The following is an 18,617-nucleotide window of genomic DNA, read 5'->3' as shown; positions in this document are numbered from 1 at the left end:
ATTTTTTTTCTTTTGAATACATTTGCAAATTTTTAAAATATATATATTTTCACATTGTCATTATGGTATATTGTCTGTGGAATTTTGAGAACAAAAAATAATTTATTCAATTTTGAAAAGAGCTGTAACATAACAAAATGTGGAAAAAGTGAAGCACTGTGAATACTTTATGCGTGCACTGTACACTAAGACTTTCTTTATTGTACTTTACAGTGCAGATAAGATCATAATGTCATTGCATTTGGCTTGTTGTCATGCAGGATAAAACAGCAGCAAGTATTTACATAGAACAACAAGGTACATAATGGATATTAAAACAAAACCTATTGTATAAATTTACAATATAGATAAATATATTGCACGTTTGTGATGTATGTTATATTGTATTTTACAGTCAAGTTAAAAGGCCAAATGCTAACACTTACATTCATTGTCATTGTAAAAATATATTCAAAGGTTTACCTTAGGCAGGTCAGTAGCCGCCCGGATGCTCTTTCCCACAGTGTCCCCGTTTGGATAGATCCGAGCCACATGGCGCCACATCCTCTCCCAGGTCTCCTCATCTACTGGGAGGCCACCTCGGTTCACATAGAAAGGCACCCCTCCATCCCTCAACTCTTCATCCCCTTCATCCTCCTGCTCCTCATCTCTCTCCTCTACTGAGCCCACAGTGGTCCTCAGCATCCCGCCAACTGCGTTCTAGTGCAAGAAATGTCCAGACTGATCTTGACTGCACTTGATTCCAGTAATTCTATTTGCAGGTTTCTAGAAGAGAGTGTCAGCTCATTCCATTGTCCAGATTATGGCTTTTGTAACTTTAACGGTTATAAAAGGTACATGTTTCATAAATAGCTGAGCTGCTAAGAATAAAGGTGCACATGCCCAAAAGGGACAAGCGGTAGAAAATGGATGGATGGATGGATGGATGCACTACTTGACTTTGCGGGAACTCCACAAATAAAATACAATGGTTTCCATTCACTGCGGTCACCTTTCCAGTTTAAGCAACGTATTGCCTCACTGCACAGCCAACAATAGAATTAAGCCATCGAAGTCTTATAGATGACTAATTCCTTGGACATTAGGGTACAGTCACAGAGCACGAAGAAATAGTCTGTAAAACGACCTGTTCGACAATCCTATTCCCGCGCCAGTTGCTCTCTTCATTTCCGTTTCTTGTTTAAAATGATATTTCCACGCTTATAAATCGGTGTATTGTTTAAATACTGCCTGCCGGTTCGAAACAAATTTGACGCTTCTCATCCGATAAGCAGACCGACACGCCCTGGCCGCCATCTACTGCGCATGCTTAAATCGAAGAGGATGAGCTCAACTCTGACGAATGGGACGTTCAAGAGCGCTCATAAAACGACGTTTATTCTGTGAATGTACACCATTGCAAATAGACACTGTTCATTATTTTCATGGTAGGCCTATTTTAACAACGAGAGAGAGAGAGAGAGAGAGAGAGAGAGAGAGAGAGAGAGAGAGAGAGAGAGAGAGAGAGAGAGAGAGAGAGAGAGAGAGAGAGAGAGAGAGAGAGAGAGAGAGAGAGAGAGAGAGAGAGAGAGAGAGAGAGAGAATATCAACCAAAAAATAAATTTGTACTGTGTTTGATTGAGTGAAATAAATAAACTGCGCAGCTCTATAAACACAATATTTATTTCCCCAAATCAGCTAAAATAGGCTCAAACTCACCGGTGACCTTAATGAGGACAAAATGGAATGATGGCTCATGATGAGTGAAACAAATATTTAGTGCGCGGTGCAAAAAGTGCCTTGATTGATACTTTTTGAAAACTCTTTGGTCACCGTGACAACCACATCTCAGGAGGGATTTTGGTCCGCTACTGAGCAAATACTGAAGATTTCGGGGCTACCGCTTTGCAACTTGAAGTTACAACTGCCTCGACAGATTTCCCAAGGAATTAAGGTCTGGCTCGGTCACTCCATGATCTGACTGTTTTTTCTTGAGGAAATACAACATTATTTACAACCTTAAATTATTTATTTCTAAACAACGTGTCAAAATAAAAAGTGTCAGCATCTTTGATTTGGTAGCAATTTGTTTTATATGTTTGTGCTGCTGTTTTTATTATGGCTGTCAAATGATTTTTTTACAAATCAGATAAATCATATTTTGGAATTTGGAGTAATCATGATTCTATTTGCAGACCGGCACAAATCACAGACGATACTCGCTTGCATAATTGAAACTATCTTAAGAAAATACCCCAACACAAAATGCAATTTTGTTGTCACAATGTCATCCAGGACGTTTTTTTTAACGTGTTACTTGAATGCATGTCATTTGTTTGCACAAAACTTGGTAACCAATTTATCTAAAGTTCTCTCAGGCTGTATTTTGTCATAAAATTTACCAGCATGCACACCCGTCGCAGCCTCCTCACTCATTTTTGGAGTGACCTATGCATTGATCTGATCACTGACAGCAGTTAAGGTAAAAGAGCACGTAAGTTCATAAATTTATGAGTTTATATGTTTATATATATACACACATACATACACACACACAATGTTGAATACTTGTTTAATTGATAATTACTCCAGTGGTTCTCAAACTTTTTTTTACCAAGTACAACCTCAGAAAACCCTTGGCTCTCCAAGTACCACCATAATGTGCAATATTAAAATGCAGTAGCATAGTAGGCCTAAGTATTCATTTAAAACAAGGCAGAGATTTTATTTAACAACTAGATTGAATATTTTTGACCACTGTAACATTACACACAGTTTGAACAGTAAGAATGTGTTTCAATATAGGAAAATAAATAACTACTTTAATCAAGTGTTTCTTTGGTGTGCAACTATGGAACCTGCGTTTGGGAATCACTGGATTACTCAATTACTAAAATAATTGATAGCTGCAGCCCTAAAACATCAATCCATTTTCTATCGTGTGTCCCACTCGGGACCATTATTTAATAAATGCATATATTTCTAATATAATTACATTTTACTTTAAAATATAAACTGGTGTTTAAGTACCACTAGCAGAAACCTCTGTATTTTCAGCAGCATTTCAGCAGCCTAAAACTGATTCAGTAGTGTTTTTAAACACAATTTTAATTTTGAAGCACAAAGCATGCTTTTGACACGATAGATCACAGAATGCATCTTTCAAAATTAACCAACTTTAATTTCTCCAGTAGTGCTCTCTGCTGGATGAAAAATAACTTGCAGATATACAACAAACTGTACAAATTGGAAATGTACATTCATCATTGCTTACATGCTCTGATGGAGTCCCACAAGTCTCAATACAGATAATAAGGTGCTGTATACTCATGCTAAAACTAAACAAGAATCTGCTGCAGTACTTTCTGGAGCAATCGTACCCCATCCATCCATCCATTTTCTACCGGTTGTCCCTTTTTTGGGGTCGCGGGGGGTGCTGGAGCCTATCTCAGCTGCATTCGGGCGGAAAGCGGGGTACACCCTGGACAAGTCGCCACCTCATCGCAGGGCCAACACAGATAGACAGACAACATTCACACTCACATTCACACACCAGGGCCAATTTAGTGTTGCCAATCAACCTATCCCCAGGTGCATGTTTTTGGCGGTGGGAGGAAGCCGGAGTACCCGGAGGGAACCCACGCAGTACCGTTGGCTCCAAATACCTGTCTACAAAAAAATAAATAAGAAAGCTTTCCGCCGTGAAAAAAATCCATAGCTATTGTCCACGTATTCGTTTAATCCGAAGCAAGAAGATGTTTAAAGAGGACACGATGCCTAAACTTAAAATCAGAAGTATTTATTCCCTATTGGATACAATTCTAATACAATTTGTCTGAGCGCTGTCTTTCCCCAGTACCAACACAGCGACTTACACAGTGCCTTCCGGACGCACCCTTGCACTCACGCTCTTACAATATATATCACACTGTATGAATATGCAATGAGGTGTCTTCTTCCATGGGTGGAATCATCCTCTGCTTTCTCCTCCCTGGACTCCGACCCCACATCTGGTGTTTGTCCTTCTGACCTCGGTAAAGAAGCCAAGAGACCAGTGAACAATGTTGGAGATAAGAGTTTTTGCGTAGGCATGACCATTCACCCAGTTTCAACTGGACTCAGAGCACACAAGGCACAAGCATATCTATATTAAACATTTGTTAATCACTTCATTATCTTAATTATATCCCAACATAATATATCCCAACACTAGACTTCCACAACTATCTGTTTTAGTCAATGATAAATGTTTGGATGTGGTGGATGATTTTAGGTATCTTGGGTGTGGTCTTTGTTTCAAACCTGTGAAAAATTATGTAAAAGAAGTGTATTTAACACTACAATGTTTTTCTCATATACTGTAACAAACTGTTATGAAACATGGTACCATACAACACATAGCAACTTAAAACCCATTACCATTTTACACAGAAAACCTATTCACTATCATTATTGTAATATTCTTAGTAAGTAATGTATATTATTTTAGACTTGGAAAACTCAGATATTTTTGGATGGATTTCTTTCTAAGGGTTTAAATGAGCTTGCCCCTCTGCCATTAGAGGTTTTTATACAGAAGAAAACCAACAATAAAGTCAATAGAGCCTTAACCAGGGGTGGTTGTAATATCTAGCGACGTAGGACTAAATGTAGTCAAATTGTTGTCTCTCCACAGGCACACAGGCATGGAATATTTTACTAGCGCATATTAGAAAATGTGTCAACTACCCAAACTTAAAAAACAACAACTCTAAAACAGGGGTTGGAGAATTATATTGACTTGTTTTTATTGCTAATATTACAGTGCTTCTGGAAAATATTCACAACGCTTCACTTTTTCTTCATTTTGTCATGTTACAGCCTTATTCCAAAATGGAATACCATCATTTTTGTCAACAACAGTCTACACATAATCCCATAATGAAAATGTAAAAAAAAAATGTTTTTTATTTTTGCAAATTTATTAAAAATAAAAAAACTAATGACATGTACATTCACAGCCTGTCATGAAGGTCAAAGGTGAGCTCAGGTGCCTCCTGTTTCAACTGATCATCATTCAGATGTTCCTAAAGATTATTCGGAGCCCACCTTTGGTAAATTCAGTTGTTTGGACAAGATTTGGAAAGGCACACACCTGTTTAAATAAAATGTCCCACACTTGACTGACAGGGCACAAACCAAGCATGAAGTCGAAGGAGTTGTCTGTAGACCCCAGGGACATTATTGTCTTGGTGCATACATCTGGGGAAGAATACAGAAAAATATCTGATGACTGATACCACCAGGACTCTTCCTAGAGCTGGCCTGCCGTCTAAATTGAGCGATCGAGGAGAAGGTCTCTCGTCAGGAAGGTAACCAAGAACCAGATGGTCACTGTCAGAGCTACAGCATTCTTCTGTGGAGAGAGGTGAACTTTTCAGAAGGACAACCAACTCTGCAGCAATCCACCAATCAAGGCCAAACAAAAAGCTATTCCTTAGTAAAAAGCACATGGTAGCCCACCAGGAGGTTGCCAAAATGCAAGTGAAAAACTCAGACCAAGAGAAACAAAATGATCTGGTCTGATGAGACAAAGATTGAACTCTTTGGTGTGAATGCTAAGCATCGTGTTTGGAGGAAACCAGGCACCGCTCATTACCAGGCCAATACCATCCCTACAGTGAAGCATGGCGGTGGCAGCATCATTCTGTGGGGATGTTTTTCAGCGGCAGAAACTGGGAGACTAGTCAAGATAGAGGGAAATAAGAATGCAGCAATGTACAGAGACATCCTGGATGAAAACCCACTTCAGAGCACTCCTGAACTCAGACTGGGGCGACGGTTCATCTTTTAGCAGGACAACGACCCTGAGCACTCAGCCAAGACATCAAAGGGATAGCTTCAAGGCAACTCTGTAAATGTCCTTTATTGACCCAGCCAGAGCCCAGACTTGAATCCGATGTAATAAAATTAAATAAAAATGGCTGTGCACTGACGCTTCCCATCCAACCTGATGGAGCTTGAAAGGTGCTGCAAAGAGGAATGGGCGAAACTGTCCAAAGATAGGTGTGCCAAGCTTGTGGCTTCGTATTTAAAAAGACTTGAGGCTGTAATTGCTGCCAAAGGTGCAACAACAAAGTATTGAGTCAAGACTGCAAATACTTATGCACGTTATTTCTTTTTTTTTTTTTTAATTAATTTGCAAAAAGCTGTAAAAACGTTTTCACATTGTCATTATGGGGTATGGTGTGTAGAATTATGAGAACAAAAATAAATTCCATTCATTTTGGAATAAAGCTGTAAGAAAATGTGGAAAAAGTGAAGCGCTGTGAAATCATTTCAGATGCACTGTAATTGTAAGTTATCTTGTGATGTATGATGTTCTGTGGGAATTTTATGTTTGTTTTTATAGTGCCTGCCTTAGGACATATGAAATTTAGCTATTGTAGCTAATTCTGGCATATTCATTGTGATGATTTTGCTCATATGTTGATCATTATGCATTGTCCTAATCAAATAGTTATTCAATTGGCCATTTAGTATTTTAATTACTCTAATTTCTCTGATGTAAAAATTCAGACACAAACAAAGACAACTGTAAGAATTTATTGACACACCTTAACATACCGTTGTGACAATTATATGAGAGCAAAATAGCTAAACTCTAACACTAGACAAAATTAAAAAAATGCACCATCTTCTGCAGCTCAAACCACTGAACAATTCTGATGTACAGAAAAGAACAATGTGTATACAGTGATTTTGTACATCGTCCATCCAGTTACTACCGCTTGTCCCTTTTTGGGTGTCTTGAGCCTACGTACAGTACAATTAAAACCTCGGTGCACCATAATCATCAGGCATTCTTTCAATGTTGTACCTGTGTGTAAAACATATGTAAAAATTAGACAATGTATTAATTCAATGCCTACAAAAAGTGCAAGTCTCGACTTCAAGTGTGAATAAAGTTACCTGTGGTTTGAGATGTACATAATGGGCACTCCAGGGATCTTCCTTACCCTTCGCTTTAAGTCTCTATCCACAGTAGCCAGTATGTAACACTTGTGCTATAGAAATAGAAGTACATCGTTTTCATTTCTGCAACTGTAGCTAATTCATATTACAGAGCCAATCATTTCATGATAATACCTGTGATACCCTTTGGACCAGACAGTCATCAGCGTATGTTCCTTTGTGTGTGCAAGGCAAGCGCTCAAACCTTGGATCCTTTGCTATCCTGCAACAATGATTAACAAACTAAGGATTTTTTTTCTAATGCATTGCGAGTGTAACTTTTAGCTGCTTGTACCTAAGCGCAACTCTGTACTTCATTCCCAGTTTTTCAATTTCAGCCATCACACAGTCTGTTATATAAGGGATACCTGCATCGAAAGCAATTGAGGAATGACAGGAAATGTATCAATACATTTTCCTAACAGCGATAATTATACTAGACAATGGTTTCTTACATTTGGCATACAGACAGTCCATCATTGACTGAACAATGTCCAATTTTGCCTTGATGGAGAAGTTGATGAAATTTGTATCAACTAGAATATGGTATGGTGGACCAAGCTGGGTGTTGTACTGGAAGAACAGGCATGATGGGTATTTTGGCCTGCATAAACCATAACAATAAGCAAGTCAAAACGACTATCATTCATCGTCCACATTTGTAATTGACAACATACACTTCTCTCTCCTTCAGCGCAGAAGGGTCTTTCTTCTTTTTCTCTTTTGCTTTGGAACGGTCTTCCGCTTTTCTACAAAAGAAAACAAAAACAAGGAGTGAGTGCGCTTGTAAATCAAAATGAGTTACAGCCACTGAACACAAAGTACAACTCACATTCGATTATCTTTCGGACTGATCATGCGTTTCATTGCAGCAAATTTCTTTGTTTTCTGTTTCGGCTGTGTGAAAAAAGAATTAGGATGAAGAAGGCAGTTCATTTAAACATTCAAATGTTTTGATAGCAGGACAAATTACACAAAATTGTAAACTATAGCACAAAATAACATCTCAAATAAAAAAAATACACAAAATGCTGTTAAAATTAACTTACATTTCATTTGGATACGATTGTTTCTCTTTTTAAGTGGAATCAAGTAACTAAGGATTAATAATGAAATGCATTTTTTTTTTTTATTACAAATGAGTTTAATGAATAACTAACGTAAACGTATTAAGTAGAAAGTCGTGTAGTTTTTTTCACGGGACTATCACGTTAAATTGCTCATACTGATGGTGGTGTGTATGTGGTTATTGTTATACTACACAATATACAAACATTACCATCAACAGTAAGAACCTAATGCCGATTACACCGTTATAGTAGTAATATTTGTGGACTTCATTCGCGTATGACTCTGTATGTGTTAAACTTTGTGTGCTATTTTCTACTTTCTCTTGTTAAGTATGTACACATTCGCTTTAAACGACTTTGTGTGTATACAGTTTGCATTTGGCTAGGCTAACAGTAAGTGTAGCTAAACAGCTTAGCTAACGCCTAATATACAACAAGAGATGTATGTAATATTTACGGACACATTTCTCAAGACTTCATTCGACTCGGGCGACTGTAGAATACATAAAACATACATACCATGATGAAAAATGTTGATGTAGCCTTCTAACTCTGTACAGTACATTTGCCCTCGTGTGTTGTCGACGCGGCGTTGACGTAATCATCAATCGACTGTCGAGTGCGTATCTTCCGGCTGTATAAGCTCATAGACGCCAGAACACGGTGACGCGAGAATTACCTCAGGTAAAGGATGTTTTTAATTCACCTTATATTAAATTAGGAAGCTGTGTTATAACTAATGTTGGTACATAGATGGGATGCGTTGTGTGTTAGCATAAGTGTGACAAAGACTGGCTAACTTTGTGCTTACACTAGCTTTTTTGTCAATGCAATGCTTTTGTTAGCATCATAGCGTCCCAGTCTATGTACTTTCTTGTTTTGGGACTATTCTTTGGTATATTACGCCATTCTGTTCGTTTATTAAACAATTGCAGTCGAGTGTGTAAACAAAACTGTTCACTTGCTGTCTGGTTGTTTTTCACGTTGTCCAAAAATGATCTCGCTAGCATTTGACGAATGGTTGTTGTTAGCATGACGTCACAAGCCTCTGTTCTGCTGGATTTTAGTCGTGTTTGGTGAACCGTCACACACTCTCTGCTTTACATGTGGTAAACAGGGTGTTGGTCATTCAAAACAGCAGTGCTTTGTTATTGTGGGAATGTCATTCTCCCATTAGCCTGGTCGTCCCTCAGGTGCCATATAAATATTTATGGTTTGACTTAAGCCAGGGGTGTCAAACTCAAATACAGAGTTGGCCAAAATTTAAAACTGAACAAAATATTGAACAAGCAAGGCTTCTATAACTTTATAGTGACATGCAAAATCGAGTTTGAAATAATAATAATAATAATTAAAAAATATCAGTGGCATATCAAATACAATTTAAATAAAAATGGAATGCCTCTTTTCTATTTGCAGCCTTCTGAGGTAAATATCAATATTAACTTTTTCCACAGGCTAATAAATTTGGAAATAAAATAATGAATAAACCAACCATTTATGACTTTAAACTGCTCAGTTTGCAACACACTGATCTAATCTGATGTGCCCAAGCCAGACACCTGACTTCTTTTCTTGGATGATAGTTCATTAATGTCGGGGCTCAGGCTTTGAGCTGAGGCAACCTTCAATATCAAACCAAAGTGTTCCTCAGTCATTATATCTCGTATTCCACAGTCTTGGAGGCGTGCCTCACAGGCACTGCTTTTAACGTCCTCTACGAGCTGTCGTCACGTCCGCTTTTCATCCCTTCTAACAACGTGCCCGCCCAGTCACAAGATATGAGCGACTTCTGTACGCACACACGTGAATGCAACGCATACTTCATCAACAGCGATACAGTTTACACTGAGGGTGCCCGTATAAGCAACTTTAACATTGTTAGAAATATACGCCACACTGTGAATCCACACCAAACAAGAATGACAAACACATTTTGGGAGAACATCCGCACCTTAACACAACATAAACACAACAGAACAAATACCCAGAACCCTTTGCAGCATTAACTCTTCCGTGACGCTACAAAATACACCCCCCCCCACACACACACACACACCCCTTGTAGCATCCCGGAAGAGTTAGTGCTGCAAAGGGTTCTGGGTATTTGTTCTGTTGTGTTTATGTTGTGTTACAGTGCGGATGTTCTCCCAAAATGTGTTTGTCATTCTTGTTTGGTGTGGATTCACATTGTGGCGTACATTTCTAACAGTATTAAAATTTTCTATACGGGCACCGTCAGTGTAACCTGTATCAATGAAGATCAAGTATGCGTTGCATTCACTTGTGGGTGCGTGCCACAGCCGCACAAATTACATGACTGGGCCAGCACTTGTTGGACTGGACGAAAAGAGGACGTGACAATTTTCGGGAAGTGCACTGAAATATGGGAGTCTCCTGGGAGGGTTGGCAAGTATGACAATTAGCGGGGAATGCGGTGTACCGCGACACCGCCGCTGTATGTAATCGGCGGGCCAGCTCTAGTGTTAATTTGATATCGCCTCCAGGGCCAAGTGAAATTACACTGCGGGCCAAATTTGGCCCGCGGGCCAGAGTTTGACACCCATGACTTAAGCGATCAGCAGCTTAGAGCTTCTAGGACAGGTTTGTAGTTTAAAGGATGATCTACGTTCTTACTAGATCCAACTTCTGGATTGTTTCATATTTTGGTTGTTTTAAACCGATTCATACTAATATTAGATCTAATTTTGAAATAACAATAATTTCTATTTGACTTATTACCAGGCTTTATTATAAACAAACTGCCACTTTAGAACACTTCCCATCCACTCTCCCTGTCCTACAGTGAGCCTTCCTGGCCAGGGTAAGTTGGCTCCACTGTCTTGGCTGGCGAGGCTCGCTTGCTATCTTTAAAGCTGCAATTTTGTGCAGTAACATACTGTCGAGTGAGCACAGAAATACCATTAAGTACGTGGCCCCGAAGATGGTTTGTGTGAGTGAATCAAAGTATAAATTATAAACAACTAGATTGTAATCCCCAGGTGATTTATTTTCTTTCTGTAAGGAAATTAGCTTGTGAGTGTCAAGATGGTCTGATGGACCGGTGCTTCTTCCTGACTTTTCTCATCTGCTCCGCGTCGTGGATCTTTTTCTGGGAAGTGAACTGGAAGAAAGGCAAAGAAGGCCAAATTGAGGAATGGCTACAAGGACATCGTCTCTCTCATTACAGGCATTTGTTTGAAGGTCAGTTGTCTTTATGTTAAGAAAATAATCCCTTGGGTAGGCAAACAATATTGTTAAGGACCATGCAAACTATGGATACACTTCTGCTCAATGCTTGATTATGATTTCACCAGAAACACTGTTAACTTTAGATTAAAACCATGATAAGACTATTTTGCAGTACATGTAAGAAATCATCACAAGCTTCAAAAACCTTTATAAGAAGATCAACAACCACTCACTTATTTGTCCCCCTTGAGGGTACACTTAATCTAACCTGTGAAAATTATTTCTCGGTTTGTTCGTGGAGGTTTTTACTGTAGTGATTTGCCATGTACCAGATGTACAGACGTTGGAGGAGCTGAGTTTGAATGTACTGAGTCGCCTAGAAGAGGTGGTGAAGGAACCGCATAGCTGGAGGGAGATTGCCGAGGCTCATATCCGGCTTCTCCGAGACTTTGCCTTCCAGGAGTGGCTCTGTTCCCAGAACCTGGAACACTTTTACCATACGTAAGTAAAAGGGATCTTTTCCACTTCTATTCATCTGCATATACCAGGAAACAATTGTCCTTTTCTCTGAAATTTGCTGGCATAACACAGATTTTTTTTAGTTGAGAGTTTTAGAACCAAAGTCAATATAGTAGATACAAAATGTGAATTTATCAATTCAACTGTCCATTTGTTAACTAAATTGTGAAACAAAGTGTAGAAAATATTTACGTACAGTAAACGTGTTGCAAGATCTTGCGAAATTAAAAAGTGACAGATTAAAACGTGACAACCAGGGTGTACTCAGCCTTTTGCACAAGTTCCCCTCCCCCCCGCACCCACTCCCCTTTAATTATACATTATTTATAATGATTAATGACACTCATCTATATGAAGACATTCATCACGTTTATGATTGCTCACATTTATCAACAATGGAAACAGATATCGATATTCAGGTCGTTATTAATAAGTTACATTTTCAGATGATCTCTTACATCACTATATTTTCTAGGGAAAATGTCCCTGTTTCGCTAGCCATTAACAAACCTTGTCAACAAACGTGCTACTATGTTGTAGCATGTTTCAAAAAGTTAATTATCATTTATATAATGTTAAAGAAAAATCAATTTACATACTTTTAAATACATCTTGTCAGATTTTGAAGTAATGACTAAATTTGCGGCATTTTTAACAAAATTATAGTTTACATGTCATGATCACACTTTTAAATTGAACACAATCCTTCAATATTTTAATTCAAATTTGCCATGGCACTGCCATGTTGCTACTAACAACATCTCGTATGTTTTATTGTCAGTGGGAAGACTGGCATTGCATGCAGTTCACCAGTGCACTGTAATCTGGTCTGTAACTCGACACTGCAACTGCACTGAGTGAGTCTTTCAGATGTGCATCAGTGAGGCGTGTTCTGTGTTTGTTCTTGTTAAAGTTCATGTCAGAAAATGCTGATTCACAGAGATGGGTTGTTGAAGTTCATGTCAGAAAACGCTGATTCACAAAGATGGGTTGAACCAAACAGACTGGCAACCTTCATAGCTGTACATCTAGGGCTGGGCGATATATCGATATACTCGATATATCGCAGGTTTGTCTCTGTGCGATATAGAAAATGACTGTATAGTGATATTCGAGAATACATTCTCACGCAGTTGCTTTTAGCCGCGGGCATTACACTGCATGCGTTTCCCACACTTTCTTGTCTCTCCTTCTCACAGAGACTTAAAGGCCTACTGAAACCCACTACTACCGACCACGCAGTCTGATAGTTTATATATCAATGATGAAATCTTTACATTGCAACACATCCCAATACGGCCGGGTTAGATTAGTAAAGTGCAATTTGTAAATTTCCCGCGAAATATCCTGCTGAAAACGTTTCGGTATGATGACGTTTGCGCGTGACGTCACGGATTGTAGCGGACATTTTGGGACACCATTGTGGCCAGCTATTAAGTCGTCTGTTTTCATCGCAAAATTCCACAGTATTCTGGACATCTGTGTTGGTGAATCTTTTGCAATTTGTTTAATGAACCATGGAGACACCAAAGAAGAAAGCTGTAGGTGGGAAGCGGTGTATTAGCGGCCGGCTGCAGCAACACAAACACGTAGCCGGTGTTTTATTGTTTACATTCCCGAAATATGACAGTCAAGCTTTACCATTGGCCTGTGGAGAACTGGGACAACAGAGACTCTTACTAGGAGGATTTTGAGTTGGATGCACATTGGCCTGTGGAGAACTGGGACAACAGACTCTTACCAGGAGGACTTTGAGTTGGATTCGCGGTACTGTGAGTGCGCAGCTGCGGCTTCCAAACATTTGATCGCTTGCCCGTACGTGCGTGCCGCTATGTGCATGTCACGTACGTAACTTTGGGTACTTTGGGGAAATATATGTGCTGTATGAACTTTGCGGAGGTGAACGGTACTTTGGGCTGTGGGATTGAGTGTGTTGTGCGGGTGTTTGATTTGTATTGGCGGGTTATATGGACGGGAGGGGGGAGGTGTTTGTTATGCGGGATTCATTTGTGGCATATTAAATATAAGCCTGGTTGTGTTGTGGCTAATAGAGTATATATATTTCTTGTGTTTATTTACTGTTTTAGTCATTCCCAGCTGAATATCAGGTCCCACCCGCCTCTCACAGCATCTTCCCTATCTGAATCGCTTCCAATGCCCTCTAGTGCTTCACTCTCACTTTCCTCATCCACAAATCGTTCATCCTCGCTCAAATTAATGGGGAAATCGTCGCTTTCTCGGTCCGAATCGCTCTCGCTGCTGGTGGCCATGATTGTAAACAATGTGCAGATGTGAGGAGCTCCACAACCTGTGACGTCACGCTACTTCCGGTACAGGCAAGGCTTTTTTTATCAGCGACCAAAAGTTGCGGACTTTATCGTTGATGTTCTCTACTAAATCCTATCAGCAAAAATATGGCAATATCGCGAAATGATCAAGTATGACACATAGAATGGACCTGCTATCCCTGTTTAAATAAAAAAATCTCATTTCAGTAGGCCTTTAAAACCAGGGCACCTTCTTACACACGTCACGTGTGCAACATCACACGCTCCCGCGGAGCAGAGAGGTAGCGACATGGTAACGTTAGCTGTGATGCTAACGGTGAGGTGCGGGTGGTAATACGAGAGAGAGAAGGTGCGAATCTGGTAACAAATGGATGAAGAATTAATTACCATGAAAAACAGCACGGGATCCATCGTCCGGCGGTGGTTTGGCTTCAAGCGGGAATATGTTCAACATTTATGCGGCAAAAGTGTTGCTACAAAAAGTAGCAGCACTGCTAATGTACCATCATTTGAAAAGTCACCCGCTAGAGAATGAGGAGTGTTTGAAACTCTGCATGTCAACATCTCTGTTCGGTGCCACACCAACAAAATGCAGAAGCAACTATTTCCAGATCAACACCGTATGAAAAAAGTAGTCAACAACAGAAGGAGATAACGTCCGTAGGAACCTATTATGCAGCTCATTTTTATTTAACAGTTATTGAAATGTCTTGTGTGACATCATTCACAAAAGTGCACTTTATTTGTTTTTAACTATTGTAGTGGTGTTCTGTACAAAAAAGTACACTTTAATTTAGTGTTGTTTTGATATGTCATCTTGGTGACACCATTCACAAAAGTGCACTTATATCTTGTTTTAAAATGTCTCTGACAATTTTGCACTTTCTGTTTTGAAATGACATGAATGTTTGTGCCACTGCTTAATAACTGTTTAATAAATACAGTTTTGGTAAATTGACTTAGTTGTGATTTCCCTCTCTGCATGAAAGTTAAAAAAATGAGGATATATTAATGCAGTATGAACAAGAATGTTTTAATGTAAACACATAGAATCATCATACTGGTGTGATTATATGCATCAAGTGTTCATTCAAGTCTAAGGCAAAATATCGAGATATATATCGTGTATCGTGACATGGCCTAAAAATATTGAGATATTAAAAAAGGCCATATCGCCCAGCCCTATGTACATCTGTGTCAACAAGTCACCAAAAGTTTGGTGCAGCCTTGTGTGTTTTGAGGTGGAGGTTAGGGCTGGGCGATATGGCCTTTTATTAATATCTCTATATTTTTAGGCCATGTCACGATACACGATGTATATCTCAATATTTTGCCTTAGCCTTGAATTAACACTTGATGCATATGTTCTCCCTGTGACTGCGTGGGTTCCCTCCGGGTACTCCGGCTTCCTCCCACCTCCAGAAACATGCACCTGGGGATAGGTTGATTGGCAACACTAAATTGGCCCTAGTGTGTGAATGTGAGTGTGAATGTTGTCTGTCTATCTGTGTTGGCCCTGTGATGAGGTGGCGACTTGTCCAGGGTGTACCCCACCTTCCGCCCGAAGGCAGCTGAAATAGGCTCCAGCACCCCCCGCGACCCCAAAAGGGACAAGCGGTAGAAAATGGATGGATGGATGGCCATATAATCACACGAGTATGATGATTCTATGTGTCTACATTAAAACATTCTTGTTCATACTGCATTAATATATGCAAATTTTAAACTTTCATCAGAGAGGGAAATCACAACTAAGTCAATTTACCAAAACTATTTATTAAACAGTTATTAAGCAGTGGCACAAACATTTATGTAATTTCAAAACAGAAAGTGCAAGATTGTCAGAGACACTTTAAAACAAGCTATTAGTGCACTTTTGTGCATGATGTCGTCAAGATGACATATCAAAACAACACTAAATTAAAGTGCACTTTTTGTACAGAACGCCACTACAATATTTTAAAACAAATAAAGTGCACTTTTGTGCATGATGTCACACAAGATATTTCAAGAACTTTAAAATAAGAATTAGCTGCATAACAGGAAATCAAATTGTGTATGTCCTTCGCTATGTGGTAGGTTATGCGGACGTTATCTCCTGTTTTTGACATTTTTTTTTCATACGGTGTTGATCTGGGAATGGAAGACGCCAGGCACAATTGGGTCAGTGCTGGTTGCTTCGGCATTTCGTTGGGTGTGGCAGCGGCCTGACATGTGGACATGCAGAGTTTCAAGCACTCCTTTTTCTCTAGCGGGTGACTTTTCAAATGATGGTACAAATTAGTAGTGCTGCTACTTTTTGTAGCAATGCTTTTGCCGCATACTTTACATATTACGGTTGCCTGTTCAACAGCTTCCCACTTGAAGGCAAACCACCGCCAGACGATGGACCCTGTGCTGTTTTCCTTGGGAATTAATTCTTCCTCCATTTGTTACCAGATTCGCACATTCTCTCTCTCGTATTACCACTCGCACCACTCCGCTAGCACCACCTGCCACAGCTAACTTTACTCATTCCGCTACCTCTCTGCTCAGCGAGGGCGTATGACGTTGCACGCGCGACAGTATGTGACGTACAGTCGCGATCAAAAGTCAGTTAGTACATACACTTGTAAAGAACGTAATATCATGGCTGTCTTGAGTTTCCAATAATTTCTACAACTCTTATTTTTTTGTGATAGTGATTGGAGCACATACTTGTTGGTCACAAAAAACATTCATGAAGTTTGGTTCTTTTATGAATTTATTATGGGTCTACTGAAAATGTGAGCAAATCTGCTGGGTCAAAAGTATACATACAGCAATGTTAATATTTGGTTATATGTCCCTTGGCAAGTTTCACTGCAATAAGGCACTTTTGGTAGCCATCCACAAGCTTCTGGCAAGCTTTCGGTTGAATTTTTGACCATTCCTCTTGACCAAATTGGTGCCATCCATCCATCCATCCATCTTCTTCCGTTTATCCGAGGTCGGGTCGCGGGGGCAGCAGCTTAAGCAGGGAAGCCCAGACTTCCCTCTCCCCAGCCACTTCGTCCAGCTCCTCCCGGGGGATCCCGAGGCGTTCCCAGGCCAGCCGGGAGACATAGTCTTCCCAACGTGTCCTGGGTCTTCCCCGTGGCCTCCTACCGGTCGGACGTGCCCTAAACACCTCCCTAGGGAGGCGTTCGGGTGGCATCCTGACCAGATGCCCGAACCACCTCATCTGGCTCCTCTCGATGTGGAGGAGCAGCGGCTTTACTTTGGCAGAGCTTCTCACCCTATCTCTAAGGGAGAGCCCCGCCACCCGGCGGAGGAAACTCATTTCGGCCGCTTGTACCCGTGATCTTGTCCTTTCGGTCATAACCCAAAGCTCATGACCATAGGTGAGGATGGGAACGTAGATCGACCGGTAAATTGAGAGCTTTGCCTTTCGGCTCAGCTCCTTCTTCACCGCAACGGATCGATACAGCGTCCGCATTACTGAAGACGCCGCACCGATCCGCCTGTCGATCTCACGATCCACTCTTCCCTCACTCGTGAACAAGACTCTGAGGTACTTGAACTCCTCCACTTGGGGCAGGGTCTCCTCCGCAACCCGGAGATGGCACTCCACCCTTTTCCGGGCGAGAACCATGGATTTGGACTTGGAGGTGCTGATTCTCATCCCAGTCGCTTCACACTCAGCTGCGAACCGATCCAGCGACAGCTGAAGATCCTGGCCAGATGAAGCCATCAGGACCACATCATCTGCAAAAAGCAGAGACCTAATCCTGCAGCCACCAAACCGGATCCCCTCAACGCCTTGACTGCGCCTAGAAATTCTGTCCATAAAAGTTATGAACAGAATCGGTGACAAAGGGCAGCCTTGGCTGAGTCCAACCCTCACTGGAAACGTGTCCGACTTACTGCCGGCAATGCGGACCAAACTCTGGCACTGATCATACAGGGAGCGGACCGCCACAATCAGACAGTCCGATACCCCATACTCTCTGAGCACTCCCCACAGGACTTCCCGAGGAACACGGTCGAATGCCTTCTCCAAGTCCACAAAACACATGTAGACTGGTTGGGCAAACTCCCATGCACCCTCAAGGACCCTGCCGAGAGTATAGAGCTGGTCCACAGTTCCACGACCAGGACGAAAACCACACTGTTCCTCCTGAATCCGAGGTTCAACTATCCGGCGTAGCCTCCTCTCCAGCACACCTGAATAGACCTTACCGGGAAGGCTGAGGAGTGTGATCCCACGATAGTTAGAACACACCCTCCGGTTCCCCTTCTTAAAGAGAGGAACCACCACCCCGGTCTGCCAATCCAGAGGTACCGCCCCCGATGTCCACGCGATGCTGCAGAGTCTTGTCAACCAAGACAGCCCCACAGCATCCAGAGCCTTAAGGAACTCCGGGCGGATCTCATCCACCCGGGGCCTTGCCACCGAGGAGCTTTTTAACTATCTCAGCAACCTCAGCCCCAGAAATAGGAGAGCCCACCACAAATTCCCCAGGCACTGCTTCCTCCTAGGAAGACGTGTTGGTGGGATTGAGGAGGTCTTCGAAGTATTCCCTCCACCGATCCACAACATCCGCAGTCGAGGTCA

At 41.0% G+C, this 18,617-nt stretch overlaps 3 protein-coding genes across 8 annotated transcripts in view; 1 reads left to right on the top strand and 2 right to left on the bottom strand.

The window, feature by feature from the left end:
• Positions 1-1,275, bottom strand: part of vash1 (vasohibin 1) — a 47,512-nt gene extending 46,237 nt beyond the window's left edge. For all 4 annotated transcript variants that reach the window (XM_062042303.1, XM_062042300.1, XM_062042302.1 and 1 more), the window contains exon 1: positions 463-1,275. In XM_062042303.1, coding sequence (XP_061898287.1) covers positions 463-684 — 222 coding nt within the window. In that variant the 5' untranslated portion in view covers positions 685-1,275. The remainder of the gene's footprint in view (positions 1-462) is intronic.
• Positions 1,276-6,550: 5,275 nt separating this feature from the next.
• Positions 6,551-8,724, bottom strand: fcf1 (FCF1 rRNA-processing protein). The gene is made up of 8 exons (XM_062042294.1): positions 8,562-8,724; positions 7,805-7,869; positions 7,650-7,721; positions 7,428-7,576; positions 7,268-7,340; positions 7,108-7,195; positions 6,931-7,025; positions 6,551-6,838 (listed from the first exon to the last, which is right to left on the bottom strand). Exons 1-8 carry the CDS (start codon positions 8,562-8,564, stop codon positions 6,790-6,792), a joined length of 594 nt encoding a protein of 197 aa, XP_061898278.1. The 5' UTR covers positions 8,565-8,724; the 3' UTR covers positions 6,551-6,789.
• arel1 (apoptosis resistant E3 ubiquitin protein ligase 1) overlaps positions 8,583-18,617 on the top strand; it is an 82,481-nt gene continuing 72,446 nt past the window's right edge. For 2 of the 3 annotated variants that reach the window (XM_062042290.1, XM_062042292.1), the window contains exons 1-3: positions 8,583-8,726; positions 11,068-11,246; positions 11,567-11,735. In XM_062042290.1, coding sequence (XP_061898274.1) covers positions 11,099-11,246; positions 11,567-11,735 — 317 coding nt within the window. In that variant the 5' untranslated portion in view covers positions 8,583-8,726; positions 11,068-11,098. The remainder of the gene's footprint in view (positions 8,727-11,067; positions 11,247-11,566; positions 11,736-18,617) is intronic. The other variant, XM_062042291.1, reaches the window with a different exon arrangement.

Source organism: Entelurus aequoreus, linkage group LG03 (genome assembly GCF_033978785.1).
Source record: "Entelurus aequoreus isolate RoL-2023_Sb linkage group LG03, RoL_Eaeq_v1.1, whole genome shotgun sequence".
Classification (NCBI taxonomy): Eukaryota; Metazoa; Chordata; class Actinopteri; order Syngnathiformes; family Syngnathidae; genus Entelurus; species Entelurus aequoreus.
The sequence above is the reverse complement of the archived record's forward strand: the minus strand, read 5'-3'. Positions and strand labels throughout refer to the sequence as shown.

What these genes read in the sequence shown, in the direction of transcription:
- fcf1 (XM_062042294.1), bottom strand. An exon ending in AGTCCGAAAGATAATCGAAT is followed by an intron (nt 7,722 to 7,804) that starts GTGAGTTGTACT and finishes TTTCTTTTGTAG; the next exon opens with AAAAGCGGAAGACCGTTCCA. An exon ending in AAGTACAGAGTTGCGCTTAG is followed by an intron (nt 7,196 to 7,267) that starts GTACAAGCAGCT and finishes TCATTGTTGCAG; the next exon opens with GATAGCAAAGGATCCAAGGT.